We start from the raw sequence: 20,423 nt of genomic DNA on the forward strand, positions 1-20,423 counted from the left end.
GATACCCACGATTCCAAGGTGTTATACACCTGAAAATGGTGGGTAACCATGCACAGTATACACTAGATGATAGTGGGTATACTATGTACAATATACATCTGAGGATAGTGGATATAACGTGCATTTTGCATGAGGATAGTGAATATTCAGTGTACAACATACATATAAGGATAGGATATACCATGTACTGTATACTCCTGAGAATGGTAGGTATCCATGCACAGTATACACCAGAGGGTAGTTGATATACTATGTACGGTACACATTTGAGGGTAGTGGATATAACATATACATTTTACATGAAGATGGTGAGTATCCAATTTACAGTATTCATCTGAGGAGAGGGTATGCCATATACAGTGTACACCTGAGGACAGAGGGTAATCTATGTACACTATATACCTGAGGACGGTGGATAACCCATGTACAACATACAAATGAGGATAGTTGTATCCCTGCACAATAAACGTCTGAGAATGTTGGGTATCCCATACACAGTACTCATATGAGGATGTTGGGTATCCCATGTACAGTATTCACATGAGGATGCTGGGTATCCCATGTACAGTATTCACATGAGGATGTTGGGTATCCCATGTACAGTATTCACATGAGGATGTTGGGTATCCCATGTACAGTATTCACATGAGGATGCTGGGTATCCCATGTACAGTATTCACATGAGGATGCTGGATATCCCAAGTACAGTATTCACATGAGGATGTTGGGTATCCCATGTACAGTATTCACATGAGGATGTTGGGTATCCCATGTACAGTATTCACATGAGGATGCTGGGTATCCCAAGTACAGTATTCACATGAGGATGCTGGGTATCCATGTACAGTATTCACATGATGTCAGGTATCCCATGTACAGTATTCACATGAGGATGCTGGGTATCCCAAGTACAGTATTCACATGATGCTGGGTATCCCAAGTACAGTATTCATACGAGGATGCTGAGTATCCATGTACAGTATTCACATGATGTTAGGTATCCCATGTACAGTATTCACATGAGGATGCTGGGTATCCCAAGTACAGTATTCGCATGAGGATGCTGGGTATCCCAAGTACAGTATTCACATGAGGATGTTGGGTATCCCATGTACAGGATTCACATGAAGATATCGGGTATCCCAAGTACAGTATTCACATGATGTTAGGTATCCCATGTAGAGTATACATGAGGATGGTAGGTATCCCACGTACAGTATACGTGAGGAGGACACTAGCAAAGTCAGGGGGATGGCAATGTTAGTACAGTGAAGGAGAGAGGCAGGTTATGAGGTCAACTAGGTGTCTGGTTCTGGTGACTGGCTCGCTACACCCTCACGTACAGTTACCAACATCACCATTTATTCGCTTTTCATGGTTACAGTACCATATAAACATGAAATGGAATCATTATCCAAGACTTTGTACAATTCTACGTCCAACAGGAATGCCAGCTTAGCGATCGTCAAAAGAGAAACAGTGTATGCAGAGGTAACCATATGTTAGTCTGTGTTGCACCGACGGAAGCACGAGTATTCTATATATATAAATGATTTCTCTGGTCGTTGTAACTAATGCGTCTGTACTGACACTATTAATCATAATGCATTACAAAAAAAGGGTAGGTCTAAGTGGAAGACGTTACATGTCAACTTACACAAGAATCAATGGTAACAATAACATCATAAAGTGTCATGAATAGTGTTCTAGACCTGATGTATATACTGTTCCAGACCTGATGGAAATAGTGTTCCAGACCTGATGGATATAGTGTTCCAGACCTGATGGATATAGTTTTCCAGACCTGATGGATATAGTGTTCCAGACCTGATGGAAATAGTGTTCCAGACCTGGTGGATATAGTGTTCCAGGCCTGATAGATATAGTGTTCCAGGCCTGATGAATATAGTGTTCCAGATCTGATGTATATAGTGTTCCAGACCTGATGGATATAGTGTTCCAGGCCTGATGGAAATAGTGTTCCAGACCTGATGGACATAGTGTTCCATACTTGATGGATATGGTGTTCCAGACCTGATGGAAAGAGTTTTTGTAGTGCATTGCTTTTAAAAGTATAGTTCATCCCACAACAGTATCTTGACATTTCATTGAGTGTTGGAGTAAAAAAAAAAGGTAATTTCAAAGGCAGTTGTCATAAAGGTGAGGGTAGGACCATAAAGTTGTAGTGTAAAGTTGTGGTAGTGAGAGGCCGGGATAGTGGAGGGGCGGAGCCAAAAGGCGGTCCGTTAAGTGAGAGTGTTGGCCGAGCCACAGACACCCACCAACCCTCACCATGATCACCACCATCTCTACCCTCCTCCTCCTCTTCGTCTTAGGTCAGTAAATTACCACAAGTTTTATATTACTATTTCTTCTGTGTGTAGCGTGTCGCTAGTGTGCTTATCTGTAGCGGTCTCCTATTGACCGTATCACCTTGCTGAATTTATCTTTATCCCTGACTATGTAAATGACTTGGAAGTTGTGGCGAAGCGCGTCAAAAAATATAAAGTGTACCACAAAAGTTAAGAATTACGACGGAGACTACGAACACCAAGCGTCACCCCGGACATACCTGCTAAATATCGAGAACTGAAGCAGCCAGCGATATTCTCACCATGCTCACTCCATGTTGAAAAACACGATATACACGATAGTTATGCCTTAATATAATCTGCTACCGTGTGCTAACAACTGCTTGATTATATTACAGGGGAATTATATAATTCCTAAAGGAGGTGCTGGCCTTGAAAGGCCAGGTAGACGACTTCTGTTCTCTTGATATATATATAAATCTCCTGCTCAGACGACCCGTCGACGTATCTGATCAGTATTCAGACTTCTCTGAACCTTCAAGGAGATTAGAAAAAGCCATTAATGAGAGCACTTTGGTTTGTGCATAATTCAAGATGTAGGTTTGGACTCGTTCTGGCTCAGCCAGGTTCCTCACATCGTGCAAACATCAGTATATATATATATATATATATATATATATATATATATATATATATATATATATATATATATATACGCACACACACACACACGATAGTTATGCCTCAATTATATCATGGACAGAATAAATAACTACGTTAGATGTAAAGAAAAAGTTAGAAGAGACTTGGTACAACAAACAATAACCAAACCTGGGAGAATGATGGAATGTGCAGAGGTGTAAACTTTCCCTTTCATCAAGCATCGCCATTTTTAACACTTCTTTGTTCGCCCATGGTCACCTAATGAAGGGGAGACCTGCCCCTGTATGTGACGTCGGCATCTGTAATGTAACCGTAGAACATTTACAAATGTAATATAACCGCAGAACATGTACAAATGTAATGTAACCGTAGAACATGTACCAGTGTAATATTCTCATGGAACATAATGAACAAATGAAATGTTAAAACTCATGTCAAATATGGATGATCTAATAACTGGAAAAAAATATAAATATTGGGAGAAATTTTAGACAGACACCTTTAGCTCAAAAACCTGCCATATTTCTACGTTACCATCTCAAGGAACAATTGGTCAATACTTAAGTGTTAAGCCCCCCCACCAGGGAGCCGGCACAGCGCCCCGCTACTAATAAGGAAAATGAGATAACGTCCAGTAAGGTCACCTCCTGCTCCCGAGCATGTATCGTTAATGGTGTCTAAACACACGAGCGTGTTTGTGGCATCATTAATTTAATGCCCTCCACATCGCGTGTCTGTCGTCGAGTGGAAACGTTACGCAATTCTCTGTCGTATCATTCAGAGTATTCAGCTGATAATGATATCTTCTCTACCGTCTGTATGTAGTATATATATATATATATATATATATATATATGCAAGAGACACCAGGGGGTCGTTGTACTTCCAGAATAAGATATACAGTAACAAAAATGTGCGGGGATTTTACAAGGCGTTTGGGTATTGCTCCCATTGTTCTCCCAGTGGTAATCTTCGTCTTCCATGGATCTCCAACTTATTGGGGTCACCTACTTGTACTTCTCTGTTTGTTAGCTTTTTTTTTTTCCCAGAAGGCAGAGGGTATCAACCATATGCTAGAAGACACAGTGTATCGACCATATAAAAGAAGAAAGTGTGCATCAACCACATAATAGAAAACAGTGTATCGACCATAAAACAGAAGACAGTGCATTTCGACCATATAACAGAAGACAGTGCATTTCGACCATATAACAGAAGATAGTGTTGTCGATCATATCACAGAAGATAAGTGTGTCGACCATATAACAGAAGACATTATGTATCGACCATATAACAGAAGACTGTATATCGACAGTATAATAGAAGATACTGTTAGCGAACATATACCAGCAGAGTGTATTGACCAAATGTAGAAGACAGTGTGCATCTACCATACAGTAGAAGACTGACTGTAACGACCATATAATAGAAGTTAGTGTATATCGACCAAATAATAGAAAGTACTGTTATCAAGCACATACTCGAAGATAAGAGTATCAACCATATACCAAAGGACCGAGTTTATCGACCATATACTCCACATAATGAAGTTTTAACTTCTTCCTTCACATGAGAAGCTGATCACTGATTCTGCTAGTTCTCTGTACATGTTGCACCGGAGTGATATAATAATTATATCCCCTGGCCTTGGCCCAGTTCTCTTCTTGAAACCTCGCAAAACCACCATCACCATTCCTTAAAACCCCTTCACTTTTCAAGACAACTCCACGTGTATTTCCTAAAGTAACTTGCTGTTCCACAGATATTTGCAGTTTTTCCAAGCGTTTTTTTTTTTTTCTTTTTAAACAAACGTCTTGGCCAATAAAACCCCTCAGAAGCTTTTGCACGTCAGAGGTAGATGTGTACACTTAACCTAGCACCTACCTACCTACCACACTCGTATACATCTCTATCCTACCATCTATTTATGTACACTTTTATAAGTTCTTCAGCCACAATTTGTTTCATATGGATCCAATACCTGCCACCACTTGCTTACACCATACACTCCATTTGTTTACCACCGAATCATAACGATATGTAGCCGTGTGCCAAAAGCCCTACACTACTGTAGGTGACATGAACCATGTGGCGTTTTCACAGCCATCGTATGCATACATACATACATACAGCTGTCGCGGATTAGGTCAGTCTGCACTATCATCTCTTCCAAGGTGTGATTCTCGTCCTTTCTTACCCTCACTACATCTTCCCGCAGTTGAATTTCCTCAAACCTTCCTCTGACCACAGGTGAATACCAATGCATTAATCATTGATTCCCATCTAAATAAACAAGTTTCATAAACAAGTTTCATAAGGCAGTCACTTAAAAACATCAGACCTTATCAGGGGTCCAAACCCCGAACCATGAGACCCCATTTATTATTGGCTTTGGATGGTTGGGTTCTAGTGCTTTCAACTGCTTGGGGTCATTAAAGCCGTACACAAGAAGCAGCAACATCCATCACTGGAAAATAGTCTTTAACCGCTTCTTCATGTGGACCATAATCCTTTATCAGCTATGAATGTCTTCTGCTGTTAGACTGCGATCAGTTCTTCCATTTGGATACCTTCTACTTTCCAGTGTCAGCCTTGCCTGGGGACATTCCCCGTGCCTATTCACAGAACCAAATCTACATATGTATCATTGTGTTGATCTTGAACGAGTTTTCATTATTTGAGCAGCACATACGTCCTCTATGATTCCGGCAATCGGTATAATTGTACTTTCTGTTCACCGTGGCATTAAACTTTTAGCAACGCTTAAGTACTCGATGTTGTTCAGCAAATGCAACCTTAAAAAAGTAGACGTATATGTGTACACCCAACAACAATCACCTGTGCTGACCTGGATGTTGTCACTGGATCTAACACTACGTATCAAAGATCCAGGTCATCAAAATACCGTGCTGGAAATGGCAAGCAACAAGAGTAAAGGTTAGGTTAGGTGGGTCATGATGATCCTTCCTAACCTATCTAGCATCCCTAACAGCCACTCCTAGCCACGCTCACACAGCCCCATCTGCCACTCCTAGCCACGCTCAATCAGCCCCGTCTGCCACTCCTAGCTACGCTCAGATAGCCCCATCAGCCATTCCTAGCCATGCTCAGACAGCTCCGTCTGCCACTCCTAGCTATACTCAGACAGCCCCATCTGCCATCCTAGCTACGCTCAGACAGCCCATCTGCTACCCCTAGCCACGTTCAGACAGCCCCATCTGCCACTTCTAGCCACGCTCAGACAGTCCTATCAGGTGATTGAGGGGGTGGTGGCATGTACTGAGCATTAGAGTGGAGAGGAACAATATGGTTTTAAGGATTGGTAGACGATGTGTGGATCAGGTGTTTGCTTTGAAGAACGCGCGCGCGCGCGCGCGTGTGTGTGTGTGTGTGTGTGTGTGTGTGTGAAATACTTCGAGAATCAGATGGACCTGAAGACGGTGTTTAAGGATCTGCAGAAAACGTACGATATGGTTGATGAAGCAGCTCCACTGAAGGTGTTGCGAATACATGGCGTGGGAGCAAAGCTGCCAGGAGCATTTAAGACTTTCTTCTATCTAGACAGTAAGGCATGTTTTCGAGTAAGAAGAGAGGAGGGGATGGGCCCAGGTGAAGGTGGGTCTGCGTCAGGGGCTATGCGATGTCACCATAGCTCTTTAATTCATTTATGGATGGGGTGCTGAAGATAGTGAATAAAAGAGTCTTAGAGTGAGTAGTATGCAGTCCACTGGGGGTGGGTGGGGTCCTGGAGGTTAGTCAATTGTTTGCTGATGACACGGTGCTAGTCGGAGATTCGAGCGAGAAACTGCAGAAGCTGGTGTCTGAGTTTTGGTGTGTGTGTGTGGAGAAAGTTGAGAACACATTTAAATAAAAACAAAGTTATTAGGTTTATCAGTGAAGAGAGAAAGATCATCTGGAGTGTGAGTTAGAAAGGAGAAAACTTGAAAGAGGAGTGTTTTAAGATACCTGGGAGCAAATACGGTAGAAATGGAACCATGGGAGGTGAAGTGAATCATAGGGTGTGAAAGTCTTGCCTACTCTGAGGTACGGGTGGAAAGGCGTGTCACAGTCTTTAAGGGAAAGGATGGGTATATATTAGTGCTGTATGGATGCAAGGCGTGGACTTAAGCAAATATGTAAATCTGAAAGTGGATGTGTTGGAAATAAAATGTTTGAGAACAATATGTGGCGTAGGGAGCAAGAAATAATAAGGTAAGAGAAAGGCGTGGCAGTAAAAGGAGTATGTATGAGAGAGAACTTAATAGTGTGTGCTGAAATGGTCTGGAAATATGGAAACGTTGTGTCAGAAGAAGACCCTTTTTGCCCAGAGGAAAGAAGGCTTAACTTCAAGGGACGGGGCGACTTCTTCCCAATCCTTACCACCATCTCCATGGACATGAATTATATTTCTCTGCCGAGAGCAGAGGAGTCACCTAGTGGGAAAGGAGGAACAATCAAGGAGTAGATGGCCAGATGGAGTGAAAGATGCTTTGGAGTGCGAGTTTGAAAGGAGAGAACTTGGAAGAGGAGTGATTTAGATACCTGGGAATAGATACGGTAGGAATGGAACCATGGGGGCTGAAGTGAACCATACGGTGGGTCAGGGGGGCGAAAGTCTTGGCTGCACTGGGGAATGTGTGGAAGGGCGTGTCACTGTCTTTAAGGGCCCTGAAAATACACAAGGGTGCGAAGCGCGCTGAACCACGGCACATTTAGCGGTCAAGGAAACCCATGGAAAGGTCTGTGGGGGCCTGGTCGTATATGGGGGTGAGGGGGTATGTGGTGCGGGCCTGGTTGCGTATAGTGGAGTCTGGTCAGGTTTCGGTGCATTACACTTGACTGGTAGAGTACTGTACGGGGAGGGGATATCACACACGCGTGGTCCCATCTCTTAACCATGTCCTCAGTCATTTTTCGAGTCCATCCATCCACCACTCTTGGACTATAAAAGTACTCTTTATATTCATCGGTAAATTTCTTGCTCAATTTCATGTCAGGTAGCATTGTTGTTCTATCCTTGTATCTCCCTCGAACTGTTCACTGGTCACGTCAAATGATCTGTTTTAAAAACTTGAGAGATGTCGTAAGGTCGCCCCTACGATCAACATTATACTATATCAATACTTGACATCTTTTTTCACAAGTTTCTCACCTAATTTCATGTTATGTTCACTGGTTGTTCTACCAATCTTTTAAAAACTTAAAAGGTTAAGGTCAGGTCACCCCTCACTCTTCTCTCCTCCAAGATGTACAAATTCAAGGCCTCCAGCTTTTCCCTGTTTGCTCTCTTGATTTTGGTACTAATTTTATTGCCTTCCTCTGGACCTCCTCCATTAGCTCTCTGTACTTCTTTAGTGGCGGTGATCAAACCAGAGAAGCATGTTCTAGTTATGCCTTTATATTGGACGTGAACAGGTGGCTTAAATCTTTCTGTAGTCATATACTTAAAAGCTATTCAGATAATTGCCAGCATACAAATGGTCTCCTTTGCATACAATTGGTCTCCTTTATTTATCTCGTCAGATGGGGATTCTGCCAACGGTTAGGCCAAATGTCGACTCCCATGTCTGTCTCACACATATACCTACACTCCTGCTGCTTATACGTGTCTGTATATGTATGTGTGCATACATGGGTGAATGTATACAAACGTGTATGAGTGCAAGAAGATTTGTTCCTTTTCTTGTGAAACCTGACGTCCTTGCAGAAGGGGGGAGTTGGAGTGGGGTAGGGGGTTGGCTTGCTTCTCCTAACGGGACACTTGTTACTTGTTGCGAGTTACTTACCAAGGTGGTACACCTGCCTCTTGAACCGTCACCACCACCACAGTGGTAGACGACTACCACTTGCCTCAGGAAGTCACTATCAAGGTTAACGTTAGACGACAGCTATCTGCTGCCTCATGAGCAATCACTATCACAATGGTAGATTATCATAATCCTCACTGACAGTCACTATAATAGTCACTATCATTTGCCTCATGAACACTCACAAACAGTGGTAGACCATCATTTGCCTCAGGAGCAAGGGAACAGTGTCGAATGCTTTGCTGATATCTATTGCCACAAGTTCTGTGCGGGAGCGGGGGTTGTTGAAGCCATCTGGGATATGTTATATAAGCTCAGCGTGGGGAGATACAGCGTTTGAGTCTGAGTGGGTGAGAGTGGTATATTTGGTCTGACTCTGATGTGGGTCAGTTTTCCGCAGAGTTTGGGCACTGAGGGAGTAAAGGATGAAGGAGGATTGGGGAGTTGGGTGTGGTTCGGAGAGTTTCAGTATAGTATTATGCTGGCAAGCTTCCAGGCGTTAGGGGATTTTGTTGTGTAGCTAGGAAAATATCTGTAGGTGCTTGGGCTTGCACATGGGACATATCGTTCCACGTGAACGTTTGGTATATCCAAAGGGCCTTCAGTATTAAAGTTCTTTTAAGGTTTAGATTGCACTGCTCTTATCAGTGGGAGTGGAGGGTGGGTGGGCAGTTTCTGGGTGGATTCTGTGTTGGGATTTTCACGACCTTCCTGTTTAAGTGTGAGGACAGTTTGTGGTTGATTTTTTAGTATTAACTCTTGTATGTTTTGTGTGTTCTTTGGGTATTTCACCAAGCAGGTGAGGCATATTCTAAACTGGAGTGGACAAATTGTTTATGCAAGATGTTGAGGGATACATGTATATGATGACTGAAAGAGTCTTGGAGAGAAGGGCGAGTATGCGGTCTGTAAGGAGTGTTGTGGCCGAGGAAGTAAGTCAGTTGTTGTTTGCTGATGATACAGCACTGGTGGCAAATTCGGGAGAGAAACTGCAAACGCTGGTGACTGAGTCTGAGAGGGGTGTGAAAAAGAAAGTTTAGAGTAAATGTGAGTAAAAGCAAGGTTATTAGTTTCACACAGGCAACGTGAAAGGTTGGAGAAAATGAAGAAAATCTGAAGGAATTGAGGCATTTTTAGATCCCTGGGCGTGGAAAAGCAGCAAATGGAAACAGGGAAATAGAAGCGAAACATAGGGTGTGTCAGGGAGCGAGGGCTTTGAGAGCACTGAGGAATGTGGAAAGAGGGGTTGTTATCGTTAATAATGATGGGTATGTTTGAAGGTATGGTAGTCCCAACGGTGTTTTATGGATGTAAGGCAAAGGCTTTTTAGATATGTGTGAGAGAGAGTGTGTGTGTGTGTGTGTGTGTGTGTGTGTGTGTGTGTTCCAAATGAATGTTTAACTTTAATTAGTGTCTGCGGTGGTTTGATTGAGTAAGCAATAAAAGGGTAAGAAAGAGGTGTGGTAATATGGACATATGTATGGGCTGAAAGAAGTGAGGTTGACAAAGAAAATATAAGTGTCAAAAATGGAGAAGGCAAGGAAAAAGACGACACCAAATTGGAGATGGAAGGATGGTGCAAAAAGATTTTGACTGATCGGGGCCTGGACAAGCAGGCGTGCACAGAATAGAATGAATTGGAAAGATGCGGTATACAGATGCCGACGTACGTACTGTCAACAGACTGAACCAGGGCATGTGAAGTGGTGGAGAAAACCACGGAAGTGTCTGTCGGGCCTGGGTGTGGACAATACGATGTAATTTCGGTGCACTCCACAAGACAGCTACAGAATGGATGTGAGCGAATGCAGCCATTCTTGGTCTGTTCCAAGCGCCATCTCACAAGCGCGGCAAATCGATGTTTGTAATGCAGAGATGAGTGCCATCACCGGCCCTGATGAGAAGCGTAACTGGTACATATTTGGGAAATGAGGTTTAAGATGGGAGTGCAACACATCTAGTGAGGCCAGCCACCAGCCACAGGGCTTCCGTCCAGCCAGGTCAGTCACCAGCCACAGGGCTCCCGTCCTGCCTAGCCAGCCACCAGCAACAGGGCTCCCGTCCTGCCAGATCAGCCACCAGCCACAGGGTTCCTGTCCTGCCAGATCAGCCACCAGCCACAGGGTTCCCCTCCTGCCTGGTCAGCCCCCAGCAAAAGGGCTTCCCTCCTGCCTAGCCAGCCACCAGCAAGGCTCCCGTCCTGCCAGGTCAGCCATCGACAACAGGGCCTTCGTCCTGCCAGGTCAGCCATCGACAACAGGGCCCTCGTCCTGCCAGGTCAGCCATCAGTAACAGGGCCCTCGTCCTGCCTGGCCAGCCACCAGCCACAGGGTTCACGTCCTGCCAGGTCAGCCATCGACAATAGGGCCCCCTCCCTGCCTGGTCAGCCACCAGCCACAGGGTTCACGTCCTGCCAGGTCAGCCCACCAGCTACAGCCCCCCCACCAACCCCTCCGCTAATGTATGACTGGTCATATAACAAAGGTGACCAGAGTCAACATTACACGACCTGTGACATCATTCCGCGTGGCACTGGGAACATCATGTAAGTCCGCCAACTGGTAACGTTAGCTCCCTGGGTCACGCCTCCCCAGTGGAAAGTTGTCTGGACGGCGGGTACCGCTCGGTGTCTCGGGGTCACTTTCATAGGTCACGGCTCAGGGGTGGCGCAGCAGCAGCAGGGGCGGCGGAGGAGAGGGACCTGAGGACAAGGGTAGAGGTCAGGGAGGCCGAGGAGAGCGGAGGAGAAATTTCATAATGTATCGAAGCGTTCCTGGGAAACCAGGGGGATGAGAGGGGCGCTTCGTCCTCCCTCCACTCTCAACTCCCTCAAGCTGTGCCAAGACCTGGGACACGAGCTACATCTCCCACTACCTATGCTTGTGGGTAGACTCAGTTTTTGTGGGTAGACTCAGTCTACCAGTGCCTGGCCATAATGGCTGTGGGAGGACTCAATCTACCAGCTCCTCTCTGCACTGCTTGTGCTGTGGGTCGACTCAGTCTACCAGTTCCTGACCAAAATGGCTGTGGTAAGATTCAATCTACCAGCTCCTCTCTGCACTGCCTGTGCTGTGGGTAGACTCAGTCTACCAGTTCATGGCCGCAATGGCTGTGGGAAGACTCAATCTACCAGCTCCTTCCTGCAATGCCTCTGCTGTGAGTAGACTCAGTCTACCAGTTCCTGGCGACAATGGCTGTGGGAAGACAATCCACCAGCTCCTTCCTGCACTACTTATGCTTGTGAGTAGACTCAGTCTACCAGTTCCTGACCACAATGGCTGTGGGAAGACTCAATCTACCAGCTCCTTCCTGCACTACCTGTGCTTGTGGGTAGACTCAGTCTACCAGCTCTTCATCCCACGACCTGTGCTGCAGGAAGACAGTCTACCTTGGAAGACACAACAACAAGTTGTGAGTTGATCACACAACCCTGAAGTTTCAGGAACATTCCGATGATGTTGAAGCCAACACATGTTTGCCAAGATGGCAAGAGAGAACCACATACTACATGACATGTGTATTACCACAGTATTGAACGAGGAACTTAAGATAATTCAGTGCTAACTGTACTAAAGGTTAAGTTATATGGTAAGGTTCAAGAGGTGTGGGGCGGCCTGGCCAGCGCGGAACCCACTCCCCCTAACATCCCAATAGGTCAATACATATGTACACATTGACCAATATTACCCCACGTACGCTAACAAGTTTCCATAAATAGGTACATAAACAAATATTGATACACATAGACACGTTGGTGTACGCGTGTGTGTGTGGGTGTCTGTCTGTCTGTCTATCAAACAACATTCCTTGTTGATACTAACAAATAAATGGCAATAAACAATCGAGAAAGGAATAGTCGTAAGCGTGATATTCACTGCCAAGATACAACGGATACAACGGTAAATGATTTAACGCTTATGTGGTTGAGGGGCGTGGGGGGGGGGGGATGTGAGGCAATCGAATGTTCTGGAGGAGCGGGTAAAGGCGAGGTGGCTGGCTGGGCGGACAAGACCGGCTCCTGTACCAGGAACGGATGATCCTCGTCCACCACGCTGATGCCATATTAACCTCCTCCTCCTTCTCCACCTCCACCTCCACCTCCTCCTTCTCCCAAGGTTTCCATACTGAGCATGTCTGCGGCACGTGTCCCACCAACACCTCACACTATCCTATAAACTACGAGAAATGTCCCAAGTTTGAGAGACATACATTATGTTACATTTGTGCTTATATGACATTTGTTTCCACCGTTCTACGATTTAATATAAAAAAAAATGTACATAATTCATGTTCTCTCCAGTGTGAAGTTGAGTTACAAAAATATATATATACATATATATACATTTTTTGTCATCTAACTGAGGTGTGTTGGGGTCGGGTGGGGTTCGCTGTTGGGGGGGTGGGTGTGTGACGATGTGGATGACCTTGATGGGTGGTGGCATGTCTGGTCTACAACCCCCCCCTTCCTCCCCTCCTCCTCCTCCTCCCCTTTTGTTTACTGGGTGGGTAAAGACAGACCCACACCCCCTCCCTCCCCTTCACTATCCCCCAAAGGCAACCTCCTCCATCTCCACAGTTATCATTAGCCTCCTTACGTTACCCAAATGAAACGACGTTCCTCCTTCGTGTATGTGTGTACCTGTCTATAGGGGGTACGAGACAACAGTCGTGTAGGGAATAATGATGATGTGTAGGATAAACCACGATTGTCCGCGCGGCTCACACACACACACACACACACACACACACACACACACACACACACACACACACACACACACACAAAACACTTGGCAGTTGGTGCCTTTGCTTCACACAATGGCCAGCGTTCCCTCAACTATCATGACATGTTGTGCCTACCTAAGGCAGGCACACACACACACACACACACACATTCAGTTGGTGTCATCTAGACACATGATTATAATCTCCATATTGAAGCATGCGGTATAATACCAATATGATGTATGATGATATATGATGTAGGATATGATGGTACTATATAGCCATTAAGGTGTCATATATGATGGTTCTACACCCAGGTGTCATATATGGTGGTTCTACACCCAGGTGTCATATATGATGGTTCTACACCCAGGTGTCATATATGATGGTTCTACACCCAGGTGTCATATATGATGGTTCTACACCCAGGTGTCATATATGATGGTTCTACACCCAGGTGTCATATATGATGGTTCTACACCCAGGTGTCATATATAATGGTTCTACACCCAGGTGTCATATACTGTGGGATACGACGGTTTTAGAAACATGATCAGCAGATCTTAACCCCCTAGCCTGAAGGGTACCATCCCCCCACACCCCAATGTACAGTTGTCCACACACTATAAACGACAGAAATACCGTGACACTCCGGAACCCCCGTGGCTACACTGGCGGTAGCATTGAATGCCAAGAGACGATTCCCATCCTACAACACACACCGGTAAAAGATTCCCATCCCTTCGTAGGGATCAAATATCCCCCTACTCGACCTGCCACCATCATGTAACTTTGGCAATTATACCTCATCCCTGCGACCCCTCACATCCCGGACCTATTTAGATGAGTTCTTTCACAATCGCCCCGCAGGATGGGCAGGAATGAATGCACAGTGCATTCACCGCAGGTCGGGACGAAAATAAGTGAAAAATGACGAGGGAGACGAGCAGCGACGCAGTCTGTGTGTCCCTGCTGTGTGAGAGAGAGAGAGAGAGAGAGAGAGAGAGAGAGAGAGAGAGAGAGAGAGAGAGAGAGAGAGAGAGAGAGAGAGAGAGAGAGAGAGAGAGAGAGTGAAAGTTAAGGGGAAAAAAAAAAATTGCAGGAGAAAGTGTGGTTTCGTCCCTCCTTCAGGCGGCACCTCGAGTACAGGATTGTGAACTTTAAGGCTGAGCGCAATAAGGCATCGTCTGCCGTGTTCAACTCGTACCAAAATGTTTCAAAAGGCTTCACACGAATTCTCAGCCGGTGGCGTTCCACTGTGTACACATCCTTCCCTGTTGTGATTCTTCAACAGTTTCCGACCCTGTCATTCTCGCATACGAGGACTGTCATCCGGGTCAAATAATAATACTGCAACTAAAACATGGATGACCTCGAAGGGTTCTACATCATGTAAAGTAACTAGTGACTTGAGGGGATGTTACCTGACTTCGTCTGCTGCTGCTTGCCACACAGACAAGGAGGTCAATCCCACTGGACGTAAAGGAGGATCGCTTCATCTCGGAACTGTTCAGCATTTCTCCCGTTCCTGGGTGGAGTGCCGAATCGAAGCCTGCACGAACCCTATAGAAATAATGATAATAATAATAATATTAATATTAATAATAATGATAATAATAATAATAATAATAATAATAATAATAATAATAATAATAATAATAATAATAATGATAAAAATAATAATAATAATAATAGTGATAAATAAAAGGGAAAGGGGGACAAAGCTGAGTAATCGAATCACAGATGTGTAAGTTTGTTGAGCGAAGCATGCTAAGTTGTACGGGAAAGTGGTGATTGAGAGGGTGGTGGCATGCACAGAGTATCAGACTCGGGAGTAAACAATATGGTTTCAAGGGTTCTAGAGGATGTATAGATCAGGTGTTTGCTATGGAGAATGTGTGGGTGTGAGAGAAATACTTTGTCGATCAGGTGTTTGCTTTGAAGAATGTGTGTGAGAAATACTTAAGAGAAACAGTGGGATCTGTATGTGGCATTTATGGACCTGGAGAAAGCATTGGAGAGGGTTAAAAGAGATGCTTTGTCGAAGGTCTCAGGAAAAGGCGATGTGGAAAGAAAGCACTAAAGAGTTTTAACGAGAGTGAGGTGTGTGTGCAAGCAGAAAGGAGGGTGACTGGTTCCAAGTGAGGACAAATTTGCGGCAGCGGTGTGTGATGTCGCCATGGATGTTTAATCTCTTACTGGATAGGGTGGTGAGGGAGGTAAATGCAAAGGTCTTGGAGAGAGGAGCACGTATACAGTCTGCAGGGGGTTGTGTTGGAGGGGGGCGGGGCCTAAGAGGTGAGTCAGCTGTTGTTTGCTGATGACACGGCGCTGGTGGCAGATATGAGCGTGAACCAGAAGAAGCTGGCGAAGCTGGTGGCTGAGTCTTAGAGTTTGTGTAGAAGTTGAAAGTGAATGTGAATAACAGTAAGGTTGTTAGGTTTAGCAGTGAAAACAGATAGATTAGTTGGGGAAAGACTGAAAGGAGAGAACTTACAGGAAGGGGAGTGTTTGAGATGCCTGGGAGTGGATATGGCAGCGAATGGAACCATGGGAGCTGGAGCCATAGGGTGGGTGAAGGAGAGGGTAAAGATTGGTATTCTTGATGGTATAATATTCCCGTCAGTGCTATATGGATGTGAGGTGTGGTCCTTAGACAAAAATGCAAATGACAGGGTGAATGTGCTGGATATGACATGATTGAGGACAATATCTGGCGTGAGGGGGTTTGAACAAATAAGAAATGACAGGGTATGAGAAAAGTGTGGTTGTAGGAGGAGTATGTATGAAAGAGCTGATGAGGGTGTGCTGAAATAGTGTGTAGTGTGTGGACATATGGAAAGGATGACAAAGAGGGTATATATGTCATGAATGAAGGGAACAAGGAAAAGGGGGAACACAAGGAGGAGTTGGAAGGATGGAGTGAACAATGCATAAAACGCGCGGAGCCTGAACATGCAGGAGGGTGCGAGGCGCGCAAGGGATAGAGCAAGCTGGAGCGATGTAGTTTACAAGGGGACGACATGCTGTCAATGGGATGAACCAGGGCATGTGAAACGGTCCAAGGAAACCACGCCCAACGTACCAATGCATGCCATGAGCGAAGGAGACAATCTGTGTTACATCACACGAAGGAAATTCCACAATCTGGCCTTCTGGCAGCAGACACCATTCTCTTCGCATATACCTCAACCCTATTCAACAATATATATGAATGCCATACTCAACAACCTAACATTACTTAGTTATTTACTATCTTTATTACATGTATTCATCACAGAAATAATTTACAAACTACTAAACAAACCTTCAGTAAAGACAAAGAGACTGTGAGCTGATGATGCACAGTATGGCAACACCCCAGACCGTTCTTATCTAAACGTGTTGGCTGAAGTGAAGACCGTCGTATATCTATCACTTGCTTGGATGACGACTACTTAACTTGCTTATACAAGGCGACACGATTAATTTACTTGCTTATACAAGGCTACACAACTACTTTGCTTGCTTATACAAGGCTACACGACTACTTTACTTGCTTGTACAAGGCTACTTCGCTTGTTCATTGTATCTAAATCTAAGACGGCAAAAAAGAAAAAGAAAAAAATATGTGGATCTCGGTGTGAGGCACAAGGCGGAGAGCAGGTTCAAGCGCGGCACATGGCGGAGAGCAGGTTCAGGTGCGGCACATGGTGAAGGACAGGTTCAGGTGCACCACACGGTCGAGGGTAGGTTCTGAGTGTCATGTGGAGGGATAAGTTCAGGTGCGACGCAGATTGGGATCGGGTAGGTTCAGGGTGCGACGCAGATTGGGATCGGGTAGGTTCGGGTGCGACACAGATTGGGAGCGGGTAGGTTCGGGTGCGACACAGATTGGGAGGAGGTGGATTTAGGTGCGTCACAGAGTGGAAGAGGGTAGGTTTAGGTGCAAAACAGACTGGAGGAGTGGGGTATGTTCAGGTGCGACACAGATTGGGGGAAGGGGGGGGGGGGGGTATGTTCAGGTGTCGCAAAACTACTAAAAACTTCATTTGTATATCAACGTGGCCACACGACACACCTTGCCTCACTCTTCCATACAGACAAATACTGGATCTAAAACGACCCAGGAATGTAACACTTCCAGTTTTTTTTTAGCAGGTGAGAGACGCTATAAGTCATGGCTGATCCCAGGGCAGTAAATGTGACGAGGGTGATACTCAAGGTGAACCGCAGACGTGCCAACCTTCTCCATGACTGGCATACCTTGGGCCAACCAGGAACTGGCCATCGTACCGTACTGCAAGGGCCAGCCACAGACATCGTATACCTTGGCCAAGCAGGAAGTGACCAGGCCAGGGTATTGCCCAAAGTACTGTACCATAAGGACCGGGTACAGAGGTCCGTCGCAGACATACATACCTTGGTCATGTAGGGATTGGCCAGGGCTGATAACTGGTCATGTACTGTTAAGGCCATACTGCCAAACTGGCTGGGGTTAAAGGATTCTTTCGTGACAAATCTGGAGGTGTCTCTCCAATAGCCTCACTCACCTCAAGAACTCTACAACAACGACGTCAGCAATAGTTCATGTTTGACGCTAACGCCACACTCGAACACGAAAAAAATTAGTCCAGATGTTCGGAAAGAAAAAAAGCTGAGGTAGTTGAGGATAGGGCAAGTTAGTTATGGTCCTTCATTTTATCACAGTTCCATAATTATTACTGGCCAAATCTCACCACATTAAGTGGCCACGAAACATGATCTTTTTCGATACAAGTTTGATGCCAACAAACATTACTGCCCGTGAACAGTCCAATCCTTAGCAAATACATAACATTACATAAAAGGTAAAATATCGCTATTCAATAAGCTGCACTATTACGAAATACCACCTGTTACGTCAGGGTAAAAACATTTCTTCAGTAAGTCGTAATATTACGATATACTACAAACGTTACGTCAGGTCTACGATATAAGGTCGACAGTTACATGAGCTCACAAGATATTACAACAGAAATAGCCACCTCCCAACACGGGGAATTAAAATGATCAGCAACCGATATCTATCCTTACAATTTGGGGCAATCAAAATTCTTTCGTTTTCAAAATACTCCACTTTTTTTTTTTTTTACAAGCGTCGTTAAAACTTGCTTAAGGGATCGGTCTGCTGAAACTACAACTAACGCTGGTTGTACCTAGTGAACCAGGGAAACTACAACATCCAAAGATAGTCTGGCAAACCTGGTACACAATACAGGTGTTCAGGTGTCTTGATCAACTACTAAAACCAGGTACAGAACAATATTGACATCTTGGCCAGTGTTAAAAAAGAAAACAACTTGGTACAGAACAACTACAACAACCGTCCAGGTTGTGGTCAAGTTGTTTTTTTTTCCAAAGAAAAGATTCACGCTGCCTTATCATCCATTAGCATCAACTGCTTTCCCATTTTCTACACGAATAAGAGGGATTGGAGGGGGGAAGGGGGGTACCCTAGGAGTACTCCAGGCGCAACCAAGTTTTCTGTGAATGAGTCCCAGAATGTGAGAGTGGATGCCTCGCCTGCGGGCCGCTCTATTGGCCACAAAGGAAGTACTTCACTTGAACCACCACTGCCCAGGGGGAAACTATACACATAAAAAAAAAGGTAACAAAACTTACGAATTCGTGAGAGACCAAGGTCGTTTGGCGCAATGTACAGCCCACTGACCACAGCCTCAACCACTTAAGGTATCATACACCTACCAACCAACACTGTATCAGTGTAAAATACTATAGCAGTATATATAATGCTATACCAGTATATAACATGTACTAATATACAATGCTATCTGTACTAATATATACCAATGTTTCAGTAAATGCTACAGAATCACTTTAACATAACTAGTACATAACATTGTACCATTATATGATACTGTATAAGTATTTTATGGTACACATGTATATAATACTATAAAATTAAATAATACTGTGCCAGTATTACATACTACAACACCATATAATACTGCACTAGTACATGAAGATATACAGTATAATACTATACCAGAATGTAATACTGTACTAATATACAATACTATCAGTATATAATTGTATGCCAGCATTCAATACTTGTATAAATATAAAACATTGTTCCAGTATGTAACACTGTACGAATGTGTAACACTGTGTATTACTGTACCAGTAATTAATACAGTATTGTTACACAATACAGTATCAGTATACAATGGAGGTATGGGATCAGAGGCAGAGGGATCAGACTACGAGTATGATTACACAATACAGTATCAGTATACAATGGAGGTATGGGATCAGAGGCAGAGGGATCAGACTACGAGTATGATTACACAATACAGTATCAGTATACAATGGAGGTATGGGATCAGAGGCAGAGGGATCAGACTACGAGTATGATTACACAATACAGTATCAGTATACAATGGAGGTATGGGATCAGAGGCAGAGGGATCAGAGGCAGAGGGATCAGACTACGAGTATGATTAAGAACATCTCGAGAGTTTGGACAATGAGTAATGTACGGGGTATAATAACATGGGAAGGACAAATAACTGGAGACCTGATGATTCATGACGAGGTTTCGTGTGGTCATGATCTTATTTACACTAGAGACAGGGGAGCCATGCACATCTCCCCACCCACCACTCCCTCTGGCTCAAAGAGCCAGCTGTGGGTATGGGGAGGAGATGATGATAAACATCATGAACTTTTGGAGAAAATGTATGGAATATCTTGCCATGTAACCTTTCGTATTTAGGAAAGTATAAGAGGGAAAAGTTCTCTCTACTGTGGGGTTCTGTGGAGGAGCTGAACCATGAAACAGAAATATAACGAGTCAATTTTCTTTTATATCGATTGACTCTAAAACTATTTCTCTCTTGAAATAGGATCATTTCTTGATGACAGGCATCACTGA

At 44.4% G+C, this 20,423-nt stretch overlaps 1 protein-coding gene and 1 long non-coding RNA gene across 3 annotated transcripts in view; one reads left to right on the plus strand and one right to left on the minus strand.

The window, feature by feature from the left end:
* The first annotated feature begins 2,192 nt into the window (after positions 1-2,192).
* Positions 2,193-20,423, plus strand: part of Cda4 (chitin deacetylase Cda4) — a 33,005-nt gene continuing 14,774 nt past the window's right edge. The window contains exon 1 of one of the 2 annotated variants that reach the window (XM_071671300.1): positions 2,193-2,336. In XM_071671300.1, coding sequence (XP_071527401.1) covers positions 2,294-2,336 — 43 coding nt within the window. In that variant the 5' untranslated portion in view covers positions 2,193-2,293. The remainder of the gene's footprint in view (positions 2,337-20,423) is intronic. The other variant, XM_071671289.1, reaches the window with a different exon arrangement.
* LOC139754153 (uncharacterized) overlaps positions 2,351-20,423 on the minus strand; it is a 40,917-nt gene continuing 22,844 nt past the window's right edge. The window contains exons 2-4 of the long non-coding RNA XR_011713841.1: positions 14,932-15,070; positions 3,144-3,274; positions 2,351-2,847 (exon numbers count right to left, since the gene is read on the minus strand). This is a non-coding gene — a long non-coding RNA (uncharacterized lncRNA). The remainder of the gene's footprint in view (positions 2,848-3,143; positions 3,275-14,931; positions 15,071-20,423) is intronic.

This window comes from Panulirus ornatus, chromosome 2 (assembly GCF_036320965.1).
Source record: "Panulirus ornatus isolate Po-2019 chromosome 2, ASM3632096v1, whole genome shotgun sequence".
Taxonomy (NCBI): domain Eukaryota; kingdom Metazoa; phylum Arthropoda; class Malacostraca; order Decapoda; family Palinuridae; genus Panulirus; species Panulirus ornatus.